The sequence below is a fragment of the Cynocephalus volans genome, chromosome 13 (genome assembly GCF_027409185.1).
Source record: "Cynocephalus volans isolate mCynVol1 chromosome 13, mCynVol1.pri, whole genome shotgun sequence".
NCBI lineage: Eukaryota > Metazoa > Chordata > Mammalia > Dermoptera > Cynocephalidae > Cynocephalus > Cynocephalus volans.
This window is the reverse complement of record NC_084472.1, coordinates 87,754,361-87,775,255: the sequence shown is the minus strand read 5'-3', so window position 1 is coordinate 87,775,255 and position 20,895 is coordinate 87,754,361. Positions and strand designations below refer to the sequence as shown.

The window sequence follows — 20,895 nt, the reverse complement described above, 5'->3', positions numbered from 1 at the left end:
CCAATGCTGAAGCTGACAGAGGCTTATGAAAATCAAGCTGTTGTTTCTGTCACCAAGCGAATTAGGTTAAGATTTCTAAAACACACTGTTTTCCTAATGTTTCATTATTTTTCTCATTTCTAGGGTCTGTTCTCTGACTGACAGCATTCATTCCCCAATCTAATGGAAAGAACAAAGCGTTAACCATCACAGTCAGTTGCCCAAAGGCGCCAGTCATTACTCATAAGCTAGAGAATCTTTGAGGTAACAGGTGTCAACACTAAAGAATATGGTAACAGGACCTATTTCAAGAACACTCAAATACAGAATGAAATCATTTACATAATTTGTATACCGTTCCCTGCTTGCCAAAATACTGAGTTTGCTGTTATCATGAAATGTATGTAACAGAGGATTCACTAGTGACAGTTATTAGCAGCTTTGCCATTGAAACCCCATGGATCGATCTCATTATTCAAAGGCTTGCAGTGCTGACTCAATTATCATCTGAATTCCTTTCTTCCATAATAGCTTTAAAAACTACATAGTACTTTTGTATAACAAATGCTCGTGTATGTTAAATACTCACTTCAGCATAAAATTTTTTCTTGGCTTGTTTTGACTTTTTAAAAAAGTGATAGAATATAGGACCTGAAAATCACAATTCTTTAAAATTCTAAGAAACTTTAATCACCAGTATTGAAAGATCCAACGATTAGAACATGGAGATTCTTAGAGGAATGTTGGTATATCTAAATATGGCAAAATCCAGAAAAACAGCCCCTTCATAATAGTCCAATTCTTCTTCAAGGTATATTTGAGAGAGGGAATATGATTGTGCGTATGCACATGCACGTGTGTTTGTCAAGTGGAAACTGGAAACAAAATCAAACAAAACCACTGGTTTTTCAGGAATCTAGGCACGACCAACTCACGTAGTTTGTCGTTCATCATTCATTCAAAAAAGATTTAGTGTCTACCTTATCAAGTTCTGTTTCAAGTGAGAAGCAGAGTGTTGTGAAATCTACTTTACCACATCTGGATCCCTTCAGCACCTAGTAGGTAACAGTAACCTTGACAGATCAGTCTCCCTTGAGCAGCTCATCTTGCTCCTCAGCAGGGTGGAAAAAAGTTCTTAGGAAGCCAGTGTTCTAGTCACTCCCCATTAAACTGGGATCACCTGGAGAGCAGTTTTCCTTAGTTATTAACATATCGTAACTATTATTAATGATTATATATGAAGCATTTGTGGAAATGTATTTCAAAGCCAAACACAGAGGCAGTTGCCGTCCCTGATCCCCAGGAGACTTGCTCACACTGCCAGCTTGCTTCTGTATTTGGTGGTCTCAATCTCCTTTCTTAAAAATAAATGGCCCACTTTTTCACTTTAAACATGCATTGCTCCTCTACATGTGATTCTTTTCTAAGATCATAAAGAATTCATATGAAGAAGTAAAAAGCATCCGAAAATATCTTTACTCTAAAAATAGAAAATAATGATAAGATTTGTGTTAATTTGAAATGGCTGAAATAATACGGTTTTAGGTGTTATATACAAATTCTAGCTAACTCACATAGGCTCAGTAACTACATCATGCACTTAGCTTGTTAAGATAAGACTAGAAATGCAGTTAACAAAAAGGTTGAGGATCTAGAATGAGATTAAGAGACCCAATGGAAACGATCTACAGCATTTTCAGTCCCCTCAGCTGGGATTCCTATACATTTTTAAAAATGTGCTTATCACCTTTATGATATAATTGTGAACCATCTATAGTATTATTTTGTAAAATATTTTACATTTATATATTTAATTCCCTTTTTCTTTGAAATGACTCACTTAAAAATTTTAATGCATTTATTTTAAAAGGAAATTTTATAGCATTACCTTAAAGGAAATATCAGTGCCTCTTCATACAAAGAGAAGGCAACAGTAAGAATAAATGGAACGAACTGTAAACAATGTTATTAAAATCTAGGTAGAAACTGTTACCAGCAAAATTACTCTTTATTTGTGAAAGAAGTGCTAAAGATAGGTGTCAGAGACATGCTAACATTTACTGAAACCTTTCTCATGACATACGTAATCAGATACAACAGAATAAGAATTTAAAAGGGAATAAATTTCTCATTTTGTCATTCAATGTTATTTGTTGTCCTGTCCACAAACCAACTGTAAATTCTTAAACCTTATGAGAATTAATGCCCTTTAACATAGTGGAGAAAAGTTCTGGACTCAAAATAAGGACATCTGGATTATGATCCCTTTTAAAATATTTATTGACACTAAGACTAGACAAGTCACTGATTCTCTGGGCTTAAGATTTTTCTTTCTACAAATTGTGGATAATAGTATTTAATTTATTAGGTTTTTATAAGAAGTAGTAGTAATAATAATAGCAGCTAAAATTATTTGAGCACTTACTTTGTCAGCACATTCATTATTTTGTTAAATATTTCCCAAAGCTGTATTATTTCTAAACCTGTTTATATTGATGAGAAAACTCCAGCTATAAAGGTTTATATATACTATTTCTAAACCTGTTTATATTGATGAGAAAACTCAGGTTATAAAGGTTTTAAAGGTTAAGTACCCTGCTCAAGATTACATGGCTAGTAAATGACAGAAGTGGGATGCAAACTTAAGTCTTGCTGCTTTGAGAGTCTATACTTATAAACAGTATTCTAAAAATATATTGTAATGTGATATGCAAATTTGACATTATATTTTGTCATATAAGATCATGAGATCATTGTGGTAAACATTATCACTTACTCATCTTGATGAATTCAATTCTTAGGAGAGATATTCAATGATAGTTAAGTTTAATGGAATTAAATTGACTGTGATATTAGAAACAATTAAATGGGGATACATGTGAAAAACAAAAATCTGAAAGCTGCAAAACTACTTGTCTCATTTTGTCTCAGAGCCAAGACCTTCATATTCTAGAAATTACATGCAGTAATCTTCTAGGGAGTTTTGGATAGCCTTCTGTCACCCTGGGAAATGCAGGATAATATGTGAAACGCTTCCTCTCCTTCAGGGACAGAGGAGGCTTATTGAAAGTGATAAAGGGGAGAGCTAGCTCCCTAGTGGGGGAGGAAACAGGAAGGATCAGCCTGTGGCTAAAGTCTTGGGGTGTAAGACAATCCCAGAGTAGAGCCAGCCAATGTGATGCCAGGCTTGCTGAGGGAGAAAGCCATCAGGAGAGGACTATTAATTTCTTCTTTAGAAACTTGGAGAAATCACGAGTATGAAATCTAAGAGGTAAAGGAAAGTTCTTATCATTAAAAACACTGAATATTTTCTCAGAAAACATCTTAGTATTATACAGAAGAGGGTCTAGGTAAAAAATATAACTGTTCTTTGATCCACTGTGTGATATGTGCTTAAATTGCACAACAGGAGGGTCTCAAAGTAATATTCTTCCCACTTTTAGCCTCAGCTCAGTAATGGAAATTGGACATGCTGACCTCTTTGGTTATCAAATACAAAGCAACACAACCTTTATCTCCAAACAACTTTTGAAATACAGAAAACACACACACATACATATATATATATATTTAATTTCTTTAAAATAGATTAATAGAGTACTCATGAGTATTTGAAAATAACTCAGAGATGTCTTCTTCTTAAACAGTGTTTAAAACCATTTTCTGGATATACTTTACAAATAAAATCCTTAAGGTATGTATGTATTTTATTTCAAATTAAGAAAAAGGAGCAAAAAGAGAGACTATAAATTTTTGTGGCAATTTTAGACCTAGTTATCCCAAATTTCCAAAGTAACATTTCTTTCTACTTCTAGATGTTAACTATAATAAAGGATTCTAGCTACGCTAAGTGAACAAAGAAAACTGACTTTTTTTCCTAAGATACATCCAGGTTTGTCTTTATTATATCACAATATATTGGTTTTAATATTCCTGACAACTGATTTTTTGGGTCATATTTAGGTTTACATGGTAACACTTACAATTCATCCCCATGTCAGCATTTGTCAAAACACATAACCCTAGTTATTATTCAGGTCTTAGCAGAAATCCTTTTTTGTAATGCTCAGACTCAATAAATTCTGCTTTATACACTTTACTAGTTTCCTACAGTACTCCTTTTTAAATAGTCATTATGATTGTTATTAATTGCTCAGTATTTGCATTCTCCAAAGATTATAATCTCCTAGGGGGCAAGAATCATATTATCTTGTTCACTGCTGTCCCTATCACAGTGCCTGACCCACACTAGCCACTCAATAAATACGTGTTGGATGAATGATGGATGAATGACAGGTGTTGTATTACTAAAGTCACTAAAGAAGAAACTGTGGAATCTTATTTTTAAGAAAGAAGGACAAGGTGAGCAGTCTGTAGACATTGTAAGACAATGTGGGAACAATAAACTAAGAGTCTATACACATTTGAATTTTATTTGATATGTTATAGTCTAGGATGAGACCTTTGTTTGAATATAGACTCAATGGAACTTAAAAGTTTTATGCTGAATTCACTTCTAATATACCTAGCATCCTATCAAGTTTTTTTTTAACCTCATATATGCCAGCTAATTTTCCTTTCACTCTTTTCTATGTAGATATTTCTTTTTGAACATACTGCTCTCAGTACCACTAAATGTAAAAGTAAATGACATATGCAATACCAGTTAAATATTTATACAATGTAGCACTGAAATGGTAAATATTGTAGTATGCTTTCCACTTGTCATTAGTCAGGAGATGTTGCTACATTCTGAAAAAATGATAGCCTAAAACCGAGAAAACATTACTGTATTTCACAGACAAAATATTTATGTCAAATTGGAGTTCAGTTGACTTTAAAGGTATTTCTTATTGTTACTACTTTTGAATGTTTTTCAAGTCAGGGTGATCTCTATGTTTAAATGGTAAAAATGGTTTGTTTAAATGCGGTATTTTTCATATATTATTTACTTCAGTTGACTTCATATCAAGCTGAGTAAAATAAATTATTTTGTAGGGAGAGGAGGAGTATACTATCTACATGTGTAATTTCTTGAATTTGATAGTAATTGCTTTTTTATGTACAGCGATGAACAGATAATAGGACAAACTCAAAACTAAATATTTTTATCCTATGCTAATAAAAAGCAACAAAAGTTTATAATGACAAAAAACTGAGTATAAATATATAGCATTTTCCCACTTGAGGTTCAATTCAAAAATCACTGATATGATTATACAGTTGACTCTGAATTTCAATTCTAATAAACTGAATTTTAAATAACCTCTCAATCTTTTCTAGGTTTTTATATATGTTGGAGATAGAAAATTAACATTTTCTACAAATTAATAGACAACGTTCATTCCAAAAGTCAGGACAGAGCGTAGCATGTCAAGGCAGCCAAAATTTCAGAGGGTGTTCAAGGAATGTGCATATAAGACTGCAGAATTTCATCTAGACCAAGTGCTGTTCTTAATAAGGAAAAAATACAACTATCTAGAATGTGTTTTTCCTAGATGTTTTCCTTTTTGTAATTATAGATTCAGAGTACTGCAGTAGAATGCTTTATCGAATTACTATTTTCTTCCTCTCCTAGAAATAAATTGTTTTATTCTGAGCCTTCATTCACTATTTAATTAGGTTTAAATATGTCCTTAATTTCATGTATCTGGGGTAGAATAAAATATTGATATATTAATTCCAAATTTTTAGTTTTAAAGTTTCCCATCCCTAAAACATAGGCAATACATTTTTTCTACAATGTTATGAAATCGCATTACTATTAAAATGCTACCATTCCATCTCAGACAAAATGTATTTTCTGAATGCAATGCAAACTAAGAGCTAAAAGAAGAAGCTGTAGTGAAAAATGGTATGTAATTCATTGCTTGGCTGTGTTCTATAACCTAATAAAATAGCACTTTTATTATAAAGACATGTCCAAAAAGAAAAAAATGTCACAACGTATTTTATTTTGCCATACGTATTTAAATGGTTGATTTTCTATGAAGCATAAAGGGCTGGCATATTTTTCCTTCTGACCCTGAGTTGCATATATATTGCCAGTACCATAATCAATTTCAAGGTACACAGAGAGGTAAAAATGTTCATAAAATGCAAATAGACACAGAAGTAGGACAGATAACTGCTAAGGAATCATAACTGCAATGAACCCAGATTCGACAGGTTATGTTTTGCTAGATCTAGAGAATGCTTATGTTGTTAAACAGCCTTTTTAACAGACATATGACAACACCTACTTTAGGAATCAGTTGGTAGCAGCTGTTCGAAGGAAATAAATAACTACATATGTATTTTTAAAATGAAAAGAAATATTGAAAAGTTAAGTAATTCTTTGATTGGTAGTATATATGTCAGGCACTTATAAGAAAAACAATCCTGAGTTATTTCTTATCACTGGGAAATGAGTTAACAAACCAGTCCCTTAAAAACTCAGATTTCTGTGGGGGGAAAATAACTATTAGGGTGTTGGGAGAAAATAGGAAGTGACTTTTAAAGGATCAGTTTTTGGAGGTGATGGAAATGTTCTAAAATTAATTGTGATGACAGTTGCATAACTCAGTGAATGTTTCAAACACTATTGAATTGTATAATTCAATTGGGTGAGTTGTATGGCATATAAATTGTATCTCAATAAAGCTGTTATTTAAAAAACTCTGTTGTCAAATGAATTATTGGTTGGGAAAAACAACATGGCCAAAAGGGCAAAATACTGAGAAAATATAGTAGCATAATATGAGAAAACTTCATGAATAAATAAAATTAAAAGATAAAAATAAAAAATATAGACTTTATTTCTCAACATAAGCTCCATCAAGTTCAAGACACTTTTGTATGTGATGGTACCAGTCATTTGAAATCTGAAAGAACTGAGGGTCCTGGGAATTTAATCATGTCAATGCTATCTTTTTTTACATTATCAACTGAAGGAAAAGGGTGCCCTTTAAAATTTTTTTCAGATTAAGAAACAAAAAAAAAATCAGAAACAGCCAAATTAGGACTGTAAGGAGGATGCCTAACGACTTCGCATTGAAACTCTCACAAAACTGCCCTTGTTTGATGAGAGGAATGAGCAGGAGCATTGCATGGTAGAGAAGGACTTTCTGGGGTTTCCTGCTAGCGCTTTGGCTAACTTTCTCAAAACAGTCTCCGAATAAGCAGATGTTATCGTTCTTTGGACCTGCAGAAAGTCAACAGGCAAAATGCCTTGAGCATCCCAAAATACTGTTGCCATGACCTTTACCCTTGACCGGTCTGCTTTTGCTTTGACTGGACCACTTCCACCTCTTGGTAGCCATGGCTATGACTGTGCTTTGTCTTCAGGATCCTACCGGTAAAGACATGTTTCATCTCCTGTTTCAATTCATCAAAGAAATGCTTCAGGATCTTGATCCCAGTTTTAAAAAATTTCCATTGAAAGCTCTGCCCTTGGCTGCAGCCGATCTGGGTGCAACAGTTTTGGCCCCCATTGAGCAGAATGTTTGCTCAACTTTAATTATTCAGTCAGAATTGTGTAAGCTGAACCAACTGAGATATGTACGTTGGTTATTATTTCTGCTATTAATAGTCGGTCCTCTTCAATTAGGGCATGAACAAAATTCACTTTTTTTTCCTCACAAATTGATGATTTGATGCTTCATCTCCAACACCATTTCCTCCCTTCTTTAAACAAGTTCTCTATTTGCAAACTGCTGCGTTTTCTGGGGGCTGTTCCCATAAACTTTTTGCAAAGCATCAATGATTTCACCATTATTTCACCCAAGCTTCACCATAAATTTGATGTTGTTCTTGCTTCAATTTTAGCAGAACTTATGTTGCTCTGAGAGGGGCTCTTTTCAAACTCATGTCTTACCCTTTTTAGTGCCTCAAACTAGACCCTGTTCAGACATGTTATAACAAGTTAGTATGAGTTTATTTTGGTGCAAAAAGGTTTTACAATATCTGCATAGTTTTTTCATACAGCACATATTCCATGAATTTTTTGAAGACCACTAGTATATTCTAATAAGATTTTTGTTTTTTCTAGTGTTCCTTAAATTATTGAACATGTGCAAAGACTTTTGGTACTTCCCTGCATGGGGAAATTCTTGTACTCTGCCTAGCCATATACAGAAATGCTAATGAAGTTAAATGTCCATAATGGTGTTATTTGAAGTTTGACTTCAGTGACTTTTGTTGCAGTTTTAATTGGTGTAATTTTCGACATTTACTTTGATTTGTATTTAATAATGCTTTAATAATGTTTATGCTTCATGAAGTGATATCTGGGCATTTTTCTAAAACTTCAGGTTATCTTCCACCAAGAAAAAAGAGTCTCTGTGAGTAAAGAAAAATAATTAAACTCCTATCCATTCCATAACTGTGAACAGAAGCAGAAGTAACAGTAAGCAATGAACTCTATCTCTTTTACCCATTCTTTGGTGAACAACTGCTGGTTATTGCTCATCTTTAAAATTTTCTAATTTTAGAGCAGAAAGAAGAAGAACGAGTATATTAAGGCCAAGAAAAATGGGACAGGTATTTTTTGATAGGTCTATATTACTATTATCATCAAACTTAACATTTGTGGTTAGGAATCAGTACGATTTTCACTGTGTAAAGACACACCAACTTAAACGTTAATGCATTAGAGAAGGATTTTAATTGGGAACTCAGCAGTCTATAAAGAAAATCAGAATGTGACGCGGCTTAAAAGAAGTTTGCCAAATGTACATTGGATTTTTAAAAATTGGGATATGCACAATCAAGACACATCTATTATATGATGAATCAGTTAAGGTTTCTCAGTTCTGCTCATTTCTCCTTCCCAACAGGGCCTTGTGATCTCCCACTTAAGACTAGTTTCCTAACAGGCCGTATAGATTTGCACTGGTACCAGCTACATGTGGCTGTTTGAGGATAAATGAATTAAAAACAATATAATTAAAACTTCAATTCCTTAAACTCACTAGCCACATTTCAAGTGTTCAATAGCCATGTGTCCAGCTAGTGGTTACCGAATTGGAAAGTGAAGAAACAGAACATTTTCATCACCAACGGGAATATTTGACAGCATTAGCTTTGCTACTCAATGTGTGGTCTATGGAGCACAACAGCATCACCTGGGAGCCTGCTGGAAGTACAGAATCTCAGTTCTCACTTCAGATGTGCTAAATGACAGTATGCATCTTAACAAGATCCCCAGGTGATTCTTAGGCACAAAGTTTAAAAGCACAAATCCGGACTTCCTTTCATTCAATTACATGTTCTGGAATGCCACTGAGGCAATCTTTTAAAAACATAAATGTGATTCTTCTTTTTCCTTTTATGCTTAAATTTCTTCAATTCCTTCCCTATTTTCAGGTCTTTGAAAACCTCATAGGTGGGAGTATAGTATAATGGGTCCTTGATAGTTTCCAGTCCAGTCTCCATCATTTACTAGCTATGTGACTTTAGGCAAGGTACCTCTCTAAGCAACAGATTCCCTATTTGTTAAATGGAGGTAATTCATAGGAGTGTTGTGAAAATCAAATGAGGTAATTCATACACAGCTTCAAACACAATGCCTGGTACAATGAGCACTCCACATGCGCCACCGTAGTAGCTCTTTCACTTTTCTTCCTTGTTCCTTGGATGACCTCTTTTCATGGTGATCTCTCACTAATCACTCTGGCATCAGGTGAACTCCTTCTCTTTATCTTTTAAGCTCCAGTTCAAGCATTACCTGCTAGATCAAGTCTTTCTCCAACATCTTCATCCAAAGACAGGTATTTTCCTTCTTTCCTTTTTATTTATTTCTTTTATTTTGCTCATCAAGCTGCTCTCAGAGCATGTACTGTTAAAAGTGTGTTTTCATGCATGTCTCTATCACCTGACTATGAGTTTTAGAACAAAAAGCTAATTTGGACCTCTAACATCTATCAGAGTACCCAGGAAAATGTTGACCTAAAAACAGTTATTGAAAAACCATATAAGTACCAGAATAAATTTAAGTGCATTTAAAAAATAGTATTTATATTAAATAAGAACTTTATAGGTATGGCATGAAAGGCAAAAATTGTAAAGAAAAAAAACTGATAAATTTGACTGACAAAAAATTTGGTATGATGTATGGCAAAAATGACTATGACAAAAATTAATAATAAATTGGAAAATATATAACATATATGACAAAGAATTCATGTTCTTAATAAATAAACACTTTTGCAAATCAAAAAGGAGCAAAGCCCCAATAGGGAAAGGGAGGAAAACTAGCCTATTCACACACACAAAAAGAAATACAAATGATCAATAAATATATGAAAAGATATTTAACACTCCTAGTAATAAATTAAAGCAGCAATAAAATGTTTCAACCTAAGAGATTAGCAAAGGTTTAAAATATTGACAATAAATTATATGGATGATAGAGAGTGACTGATAAGTGAGCAAAGCCTGGTATAAAATGCATTTTAAAATATGGACCTTTAGCTGTATATATGAATGAAAAATAGCTGGAAGGATATACACCAAAAAGTTAACAGTGATTACTTATGCACTGTGAGATTAATTAATTTTCACTTCCTTTTTAGGCTTTTCTTTATTCTCTGAAATTCTGAGAGGAATAGGAGAGAAAGAAACAAACAACAAAGCCTTTCTGTCTGCCCTTCCTCCCCCTGCCCCTCTTCTTCAGAAGCTGTTCACCTTGTCTATCCTGAGATCACTTTATCTCAGAGAAGAGATGTGTTAAAGCTACATTCTCATAACTCCTCATTATCTTACTGGAAGCTGAGAAAGAAAGTTCTAAAATAGAAATAATTCCTCAAGCTGTTTTTTTTTTCTAACATTTCTTAGGATTTTATTTTATATTAACAGGCAATCTGAGAGAAGGGGACCTCAAAAGGACTGAAAAAAAAGTTTTAGGATGGCTGCACTTCTGTTCAAGGTTATGAGGTCAATCTGATGATGACACTGGTCTCTCCATTGATTCTAGGGTTTATCAGACTGATCTGGCCGGATAGGCAACTGTCCCTTTTCTCCCTCTCTGCTTCGCATGCACACTTAATAGAAAAAGACAGCTTTCCTAGAAAGAAGTGTCCTACTTTTTTTTCAAGGGTAAAGGCAACATCTTTAATCAAAAAAAGATTTACAGATGAAAAATAAAATTCTTTACCTGATTACAAAAAAATCGTTGTGTTAGTATGTTAGTCACTTAAGTGTAGGAAGACCAATAAAAATTCTAAGCATATTTGTGCTTAATTAAAGTGATAAAAGTATGAGACAATTCTTTGATGGAAAAGATAACACTGAGATTGTATCTCCTTAACTGCTACCACAATAACTAGATCAAAACAAATGTTCAATAAATATCTGTTGAACTAAAAAGAGTACATGAGTACATTAATGATAATTTGCATGTTTCCATGTAGGGAAAAATAAAAGCAAAGGGAAAAGGTTATGACAGTGGTACTAGTAGGAATAAAGTAGTATGCTAACAACTACACAAGGAAAGCAGGCAATTTGAAAAAAAAAAAAAGAAAAATTTGAGTTTTTACTTAGAAGTCTCATACTCAGTTATATTCACTAATGGATCCTTGAAAAGAGTAGAAGTCTCATAAGTAACAGTGACCCAATCGCACATTAAAATGCTATTTTTCCTGCTAGTCACACCATGAAAATAAAATTAAATGGTATCAGAACTGATATTCAAAATATTTAACAACTGGAAGAACACAGGCACTCACCAATGAGAAAGATGCCCGATCAATCAACGACACAGAATTCCAACCATACACAGTATTTATCTATCTGGCAGGTACTACAGTAAAAAAAAAAAAATCCCCTACTAATACATACGCTTAATTTGTTGCATCTCATTTATGACTGGTACATTTCAGAACCATTTAAAATTCTTTAGTAGCACACTTTTGACAGATACAAATAATTTATACAGCCAACCAGAAGAGATTCCCTTAATGGCTGGGATATTTTCTAATTGAATACTAGAAATCTGTCTCTGAAAACTAATTTTTGTGGTTGTGAAACTCTTTGAACTTGAGTGTTATGAAACAGCACGGTATTGTTTCACTAGGGTGTGATCTTGGTCAAGTAACAAATGCTTTGGTATCCGGTTTGACCATTTTTACAAGGAGGAAGCTAACTGAGATTAAAAAATGACGAAAGGGTTTCATCTTGCTTTTGTCTCTGATGGATGGATAGTGGCTTTCTGTGGTGCTCTTTGAAGCACTGTGATGAACATAATGGGGATGAATGCAGCTTCAGTGGGAAAGAGAGCTCTGAATCATTAGCGACGTCCTCCATGGTCAAAGAATTGGAAATAATCATACATAATATGCCACAGAGTTACCATCCCTGGCTCAATTATGCCTAAAGTTCTTTCATGCTCTACAATTCTGTTTTTCTATTAAACATTGTGACTCATAATGGTTATTCCACTTTCCAAAGTACATAATTTATATCTAAGGAGTACTGTAGCTATTGGTAGATACTGGTTTGCTGCAAACGCATCTTCTATATACAGCTCTGCAATACTCTTATTCAGTTATAGAAATTCATGGGGCATCACAAATCGCTTTGTAAACTTGAGGATGCATCACTGGCTGTTGTTCTTGGTAGATAAACCACATAGCCTGTGATTTATCTCAGTGGACACCATTAGCATTTCAATGTGAAAAGCCCTTCCCTGCACTTAGAAGCAGATCAGAATATGATGTAGTCATTTCTAGCATTTAAAAAAGCAATTTCTAGTAGTTTGAATGCTCAAATATGTTTTGAAATAATTAAATAAAAGGATTAGTTACAATTTCTATTAGTAGCTTTCACTGTTTTGGTTACTATTAGATGAAAAACATGATTAATACTACATCAGAAAAGATGAAAAATCCACATGTATGAATGAGTACATAATCCATTCATTGTTTTATGGATGTCCAGTTCTCTGGAGAGTGTTCCTGAGTGCAAGATGATGGTCTTGAGTGATGAGTTTTACATTTAAATAGCTGAGTTAGCTGAAAGTTGTGTAACTTCACAAGTAGCAGCGAGCTCGCTATTGACTAAACATTGAGGGAGGTTCTTGCATAGTGTTCATTCCTGCAAGTGCATGAATTATTTTGTGTACATGAATTGTCATGGAGCTATCCTGTTTCATGAAGGGTAAGACAAACACAGATATACACTATAGTTTGTGTCCAAGAATATATCTCATTCTTAATAAAAATGAACTACCTGCAAAACTAGCTTTTCTATTTATCGAAATCTGCTAAAAATTACTTAAAATACTCTGTGATTTATAATATATTATTACCAATCCTTCCCCCACTACATATAATCTCATAATATTCTTCTTGACCAAATAAATAAATACAACCAACAAAACAACAATATAACACCTTGATTTATAGGTAAAATAATTCTAAAAAACATATTCTTACCTATAAAATATGATAGGAGTATTGCCAGGAGCACTGAGACCCCTACAGCACACAGTGCAGTACATTTCCAGCTACAGTACTTTGAAGACTTCTTGAATTTAAAAGCACTTCTTGATAGGGTGTTTCTAGGTAGAGGCCGAGTAGGCGGTGAATAAACAGAGCCAGATGCCATTGTGTACCCTGGGGTTGCAGTGCTGAACAGTGGCGTTGTCCCTGTTCCTGTTTTGAAAAGGAAATGCCTGTGGAAAAGGAGAATATCATTATAAGATACAAATATATTAAAACAGACAGAGATAGCTGTGCATTAGCTCTCTTCTTTCTGTCTCTCTTGCTCTTTCTCTCACTCTCTATTTTTTTTTTACCATATACCTCATATAACTTTAAAAAATTAAAAATTAAAGAACTATTTTAACCAAAAAAACCCAACTCATAAAAATGACTCTTAATGAAAGAGACTGATTTTTCATGTATGTAGCAGGATGTATGCATACTAATGCTTACTGTCCCTTCAAGTCGGCAGCTTTAGAGACTATAATGTTATTCTCTTCATTCTAGTAACTTAACAAAACCATTTTGGAACTTCCCTTGATGAACAATTGCCTTAAGAGTATCCTTACGATTCACATAAGAAAACTAGTCTTGTTACTTTGTAGTTACATGTGTCCTTACATGAGAAAATGTACTCATATAAACACAGGCATGCATGACCATGCTGATGTTCTGCAGATTGGTTTATTTTCTGTTGGTCCATGGAAACATTCTCATCTTAGACTGTTCCCCCACTAACAAGTACTATCAAGTTTGGCCACAGACAGCTGGTTAGTTCTCAAGGGATGCAAACTATTTTATTTTTATCTTATGTGAAACATAATTAGAATGGTAAATCTACTGGGGACACAGGGGGAGGGAATCACAGAATACTAAAATCAAACCTAAATAGATGAAGGGGTCAGTGAAGTCGGTTTTAGATCAAATATAGAAAGATTCCCTAACAACCATACAACAAACAGTGGAGCAAACTGCCTCTAAAAGTTGTATGCTCTCTTACCTTGAAAATATTTAACTAGAAATTGATCACACAACAAGAGCACACTACATAAGGAATTATTTAGGAAAGATGACTAATTTTAAGATTCTTTCTAACAATAAAAGTCTTTAAATTTAAAAGAAGCACCATGAGTTTCATAGTTTACATTCAATATTATGCTGGTAACTTATAGTGTATTCAGTTGTCCTAACACTTATCATTACGTTCCTTTCTAACACATCCAATCAAGCCAGCATACTGTACTGTCTTTTGTATTCAGGAGGTCACAGGTGTCCTTAAATTCCATCATGGTATGGAATGGTCTTTATGCAAGATGATTTTAGATGGTAAATAGCTGGATACTTTTAATTTTAATACTCATGCACTCAATTTATTGTGTATTAGAAAAAGACTGAATATCAAAGTGAAGGGGTTAATAGGACAGAACTGGGAAGCTAGACTGCCAAGGTTCAAATTCCACTTTACTACTTAATAGGTATGTGTACTTGAATAAGTTACTTAACCTCCCTCTGTTTCAGTTTCTTAATCAATAAAATGAGGATATTAATAGTATCTACCTCACAGGGTTGTTATGAGGCTTAAGTGAGTTAATATTTACTGTGAAGTGCTTGGAATATAGTAGATACTACATAAGTATTTGATAAATAAAAGAGGACTTGAACTCATGATTTCACGTATATTATTGCTTAGGAAAGACTCAGCAGGTTTTTAAGTTACAAAGAGTCAATCACCAGAAAATTATTAAGTGATTAATAGCATATACCTGGCCTACACACATGGTAAAAGTCATGAAAGGCTGCCTAACACAGGTATGAGTATAGTGAACAGAATTCTGGATTAGAAATCAGAAAATCTGTGCCTAACTTTCTGGTCTATCATTTCCTAGAAATGTGATTCTAGAAAGCCTTAGGGTTGTTTTTTTTTTTTTTTTTCCCCCCATCTGTAAAAAAAATAGCACTAATGATTTACTTATCATACAGGATCGTAAATCAGTTGATGTCTCTAAAAATGCTTTCTCAACCACAAAATTAGACCAGATGCAAATGATAAGTTACTATTTCTATAAAATTACACATGTGACGGTATTGTGAATCCATTTTCCTCCACTAAACTACTTCATAAAATTAATTTAAAAGTTTATAGCCTGAATTAAATGGTATACTGGAGGCAGCATTTTTAGTACCTCCTACTTTATTCATATTCATCATAGTTATTAAGGGCTCTGGAACTAGACTGCCCGGGTTCAAACCCAGACTTCCTCTATAGTTAACTATAGGCTGTTTGGTAAGTTACTCAAATTTTCTTTGTCTTGGTTTTATCATCCCTAAAACGGACATCATAACAATACCCACATTATAGGCTTTTTATGTGGATTAAATGAAGTAATACATACAAAGTGTTTACATTAGTATTCAGCACAAGGTAAGTGCTCAATAAGCATTAGCTTTATTATTCTACCCAAATCTAATGGAACCTACATCGCAAAAGACCAAAAAATTATAATTTGAAAACTTTAAATGTGAATTAAAAATATAACATCATCAAAACAATGTATACAAAATGAATTCTCTGGTTTACAAATTTGATATTGGTGATTCCACACACTGAGTATACTCTGAATGAGAAGATGGACTATATCACGCCAAGAATAAACCTGATCATTTATATCAGCCATCAGCAAACTTTTTTGTAAATCTTAGGCTTTTCTGGCTGTACTGTTGAACTCGGCTGTTATATCATGAAAGCAGCCATAGACAATGCATAAATGATTGTATGTGGCTCTGTTTCAAAAAAACTTTTTATATACACTGGAATTTTAATTTCATAGAATTTTCCTGGGTCATGAAATCATCTTCTCTTTCATGCTGTCAATTATTTAAAGATATAAAAACCATTCTTAGCTCACAAGCAGTACAAAACCAGGTAGCAGGGCTGGATTTAGCTCTTGATCTGGATTCTCACTTTTTTAAGGACTATAAATGAAGAGAGAACAAGGGGCTCAGCAGCCCATAGTGACAGATTATTCCCTCAATATCACTAGATTTAAAAACAGCAGCCTGAAGGATGTATACACAGTCATCTTGGAGAGGATTAGACAGATATACGTAATCAGACTGAGATATTATTATTATTTTCCTGGAAGTTCCACCCTAAAAAGTCTTGGTATACACTCGAGTACACATTTTATAGGGCCAAATAATCATCTCTGCCAAGTGTAGGAAAAGGATCGATGTGTCCTATGACTGTGGACAACTTGCCTACTTTACCTCACAAGCATGGGCTTTAGCATTGACTTGATTTTGGATGCCCCCTCCCAGTATCACTACTGACTTGAGTTAGCTCTTCATTCTGTCAGCTTCATCAACAACAATAACGATAACTGACATTTCCCGAGTACTCACCAAGTGCCATGTACTATTATTTCACTACATTTGTCCCAAACACAGTGAAGGACAAAGTGACTATTTGTATTGCCATCCTTCACCCCCCAAGTCTCAGCTCAGATGTTACTACCTGACCACCCAAAACGAAGCCCTGTTCTCTTGACTCTCCATCATATCACCATGTTTATTTTACAATCAGTTATGATCTTGTTATCTGTTTACTTGTATAGTGGATTAATTTTCAAAATACTATTTAAAGTGTTTTTTTTTTTTCCATTCTAAAATCGTTTCCCCTTTCTGTGTTTGTTTTGCCTCACCCTTCCCAATTTTAATAGTTTTATTTCATTGTCTCCAAGAGAGATAAGATATGATGAAAAGTAGAAATAGCCTGAGTCTCTTGTTGGTTTTTCAAAGTCCAGACTTCTGGGTGAAATGGAGTGAACTGGGATATAATCAGAATGTTTGGGAGGAAAACAGTGTGAGGAAAAAAGGGGGTTTCCCTTCAGACTGGGAGCATATCTTGAGGCTGGGAGCAGGCAGAGAACCAGAGGGGAGCTGATGACAGCAGGGCCCAGGGAGAGAAGACTGCCATCTGCTTTATGGGCAGCACCCTGGGGAGGTAGCGAGAATCCAAAGAAATCTGAGGCTCTTTCTACTTCTTCCAAGCCTTGCTTGGTGGTACAGAAACAGCAGAGAGCTAGCCGACAGAGCTATGCATACACAAACAAGCCACACTCAACTAGCAACTGGTATGGAGGCTCATGGCTGAAGACAGATTCCCCTGCTTAGTCTTTGGTCCATGTAGATCCTCTGGGGAAAAGCAGAAATAGAGAGGATCTGAAATACACCCACAATGTATGAAAGAATTAGAATTTAGAAAATAAAGATGCCTCTTAGACTAGAAAAATACTTCATTTTATTAAGGGCTAGGAAGAGAGAAACAGACGGAAATGGATGAGGTCACAGTGATTTGTGTCCCCGAGACAGAGGCTCGGCTCCCGGCTTCTCTGGTTGAGTCCTGAAGTAAAGACTACAAAGTGTATAAGGGGTACTTGAGAGTAGAGGAAATCTGAACCTTACATTTCAGAGAACAGAGGAGATAACAGGATCTCAAAGAGAAACTGATGCCTGGAGTGTTTAGGTGATGCAGTTATACAGAGCCTCACTGAGATTCCTGTGCCTCGGCAAGAATCATAGGAAGCAAAAATTACTTCTGTGACTTGAAGAGTAGCACAGAAATGGTGGGGTGTGCCACTAGACCTGAAGGGGCCTCACATATAGGAATCAAGGCTATCTCATTAATAACCTGTGGACTAACAATGAAGTAACAGACACCATAAAAACTCAACGTCTTGGTGGAGAAGACTCAAACACCACATGCTCCATGCACAGCAGGGTAGGAGAGGGAAGGACTCAAAATGTCTGAAGGAAAGTTTCTAGGAATGAAGGCTTAAAAGAAATAAACACAAATATAAAAAAGAAAGTTGTATTTCTAGCATACTAGTTGATGGACTAAGAATGATGTACCCATTGCACAAATCTATTGTCTTCTTCCATTAGAATGTAAACTCCAAGAAGTTTTCTTCCCCTCTGTATTTCCAGGACTTAAAAAGTTCCTGGCATATACTAGTTGCTCAATAAATATGGGTAAAATTAATAAAATGGTAACCATTATGCAGGTGAAGAAAGTGAGTCTCAGAGAAAGTAAGTATCTTGGCCAAGAAGCCACTAAATAAAGATATAAAATCATAGAATATATAAAATAAAAATGAATAAATAGAAGTTGGAAATTAAAGAAACCAAACTGAAAAGCATCCCTGGAAAATGTGTTATAGCTCTATTCAAAGTGGTCTGAGTCATTTCTCAATGGGAGATGGGATTTGAACCTGAGCCTATGGGACTCTAAAGATTATAGTCTTAGCCTCAACACTAAAAATGTGAATATGTACCATATGCAAGACAATGAGTTTGACAGATGCTAACTTCAATTTAGATACCTCTGTTTCAATTTCCAAAATTTGTGATGTCATTACATGAGTGATTGATGTGATTGGTGATCCTAGCAAGAAACTCTTTCAAGAACTAGGTTTGAATTGCTATGAAAACATTATTTTTTAAGAGGAAAATGTAACTTTGAGATACTGTTGAAAATAAAGAGGTAATACTCTAAAATACACTATTCATCAATATTAGCAGAGCTGAAAAACTCTTTACCTTGAAGCATTTTCCCTACCTCTGTCTAAATGACTACCCATATCAGAAGAACATCAGATTAGGGCCTTGGAAATATATGTGTATAATAAATACAGAAAGGTTATAAAATATTGAAAGAGGAGCCAAATCACCAGTGCATTATATTTTTAAATCATTGGTCTTCAATACTTTCAGATGGCTTTCTAGTATGTAAGTAAAGAAATAATTAGTAAAGATTGTTTAAATTGATGTATTTTGAAACTGTTTACAAACAAATGGTGTCATTTGTAGGAGGACTGATTCCTTCAGGTAAAATTAAGGCCTCAAAATATATATGTTAAAATACACATGTAAAAACCTCTTAGACATAATAGGAAAGGTCCATGTCAACATATTTTCTGTAGCAGAGAATATTTGGTTTCAAATTTGGTAGAACTCTGTTAGTTTTGCGGTTCAGACAGGATGCTTTCTTTCCAAAGGCAACAATATCTTTCCTACCAGAATATGTAAAATATAAAACACTGACAAAGTGTATATTGTGATAAAAATATATTGTTAAAGCAAGGATTCCTTTTTACCTGTCTCAGAGTCCAACACAATGTTTACTTTATGTTTAGAACATTACAAATATTTAATGAGTAAGTATACAATGACTTTCTGTATGAGAAAATTATCTGATCACCTAATTCTTTATAAGGTACAAGTTTCTATGTGTCATTAGTCTCTCCCATCCTGTGAACGCTTTGCCAGGTCATACAGCTTTGGCAATATGCTTCTCATGTATAAGAAATTCTGCAAAATTACTATGAAAAACATATGGTTTTGACCTGGCATCCACATGAGGTTTGTAGAATAAAGGCAGAAATTTTCTTTACTTCTCAGACCATATTTGGGAATGAATAAAGTGAACCTGTGAGAATATTCCCCATTGTATTCAGTAATAAAGCAGCAGCAGCAACAGCTTTTTTTTTTTTTTTTAACACAGAGCACACCTTTTGTTCTTATGTTTCTAATGATGCCCTGCATGACGCCTGCCTCCAGTTCCTCAGCTATTTGAGCCACTGTTTTCACTGTGGTGATGAACTAGAGAGGCACACTTGAAGAGAGACTATCACAGACCGAGTTGAGGAAAATCAATTTCAAAGCCCAAAAGACAGCTGGTGCAGAAGGTCACTGAACACTAACAGTTGCTTTGTGGCTTTGGAATCTTGAGGGGGATTCTATTTAACAACAACAACAACAACATAAGAACTGTGGAACCGCACTGCATCATTAACTTGTACTACTCTGTAGCAGCTAAAACATAAATGGGAAGGATTACTCTATATTAAGAGCGATTAATAGCTGTTCTTTTGTCTTTTGAAAGATCAGTTTCTTTGTTGATCTGCCTTCAGACCAACCTTTTCGTTTCTGCTTCCCACCTTCTGTTCTAGCCTACATTTTTAACGAAGTCTATGATGTATCTTTCTGTGGGTCATGTCACAAATTTAAAATGAGTCAGGACAAAGACTGAATTTCCCCATCTTTCTTGCTGTTCCTATACTCACCTTGTGAGTCACTGCTTAGTAACTCTGTCCTTTAGGTCTCTCTAACTGACGGACTTTGGGTAATTTTCAATTACTCTTCCTTTCTGCCTGCTCCCTCCTCCCACCTCCACCCAGTATTCAACCTGTCAGAGAATCCTGCATTCTTTCCTTCATAGCATTTCTTTCTCCTTTTTCTTTCTTTTTTTTTCTGCCAGAGTGGAGAAGTTCTTCTGTGTTCTTATACTTCAACTTCCACCTTTTAATCTATTTGGTGGAGGCAGAAAAGAGGCAAAAGTTAATATTTTCACTTCAAATTTTCTTCTACCCTCAAGCGAAATGTCATGTTTTAAATA

At 34.5% G+C, this 20,895-nt stretch overlaps 1 protein-coding gene across 2 annotated transcripts in view; it reads right to left on the bottom strand.

Annotated features, from left to right (window-relative positions):
* Positions 1 to 20,895, bottom strand: part of TENM3 (teneurin transmembrane protein 3) — a 335,936-nt gene that overhangs the window by 144,357 nt on the left and 170,684 nt on the right. For both annotated transcript variants that reach the window (XM_063077415.1, XM_063077416.1), the window contains exon 3: positions 13,392 to 13,630. In XM_063077415.1, coding sequence (XP_062933485.1) covers positions 13,392 to 13,563 — 172 coding nt within the window. In that variant the 5' untranslated portion in view covers positions 13,564 to 13,630. The remainder of the gene's footprint in view (positions 1 to 13,391; positions 13,631 to 20,895) is intronic.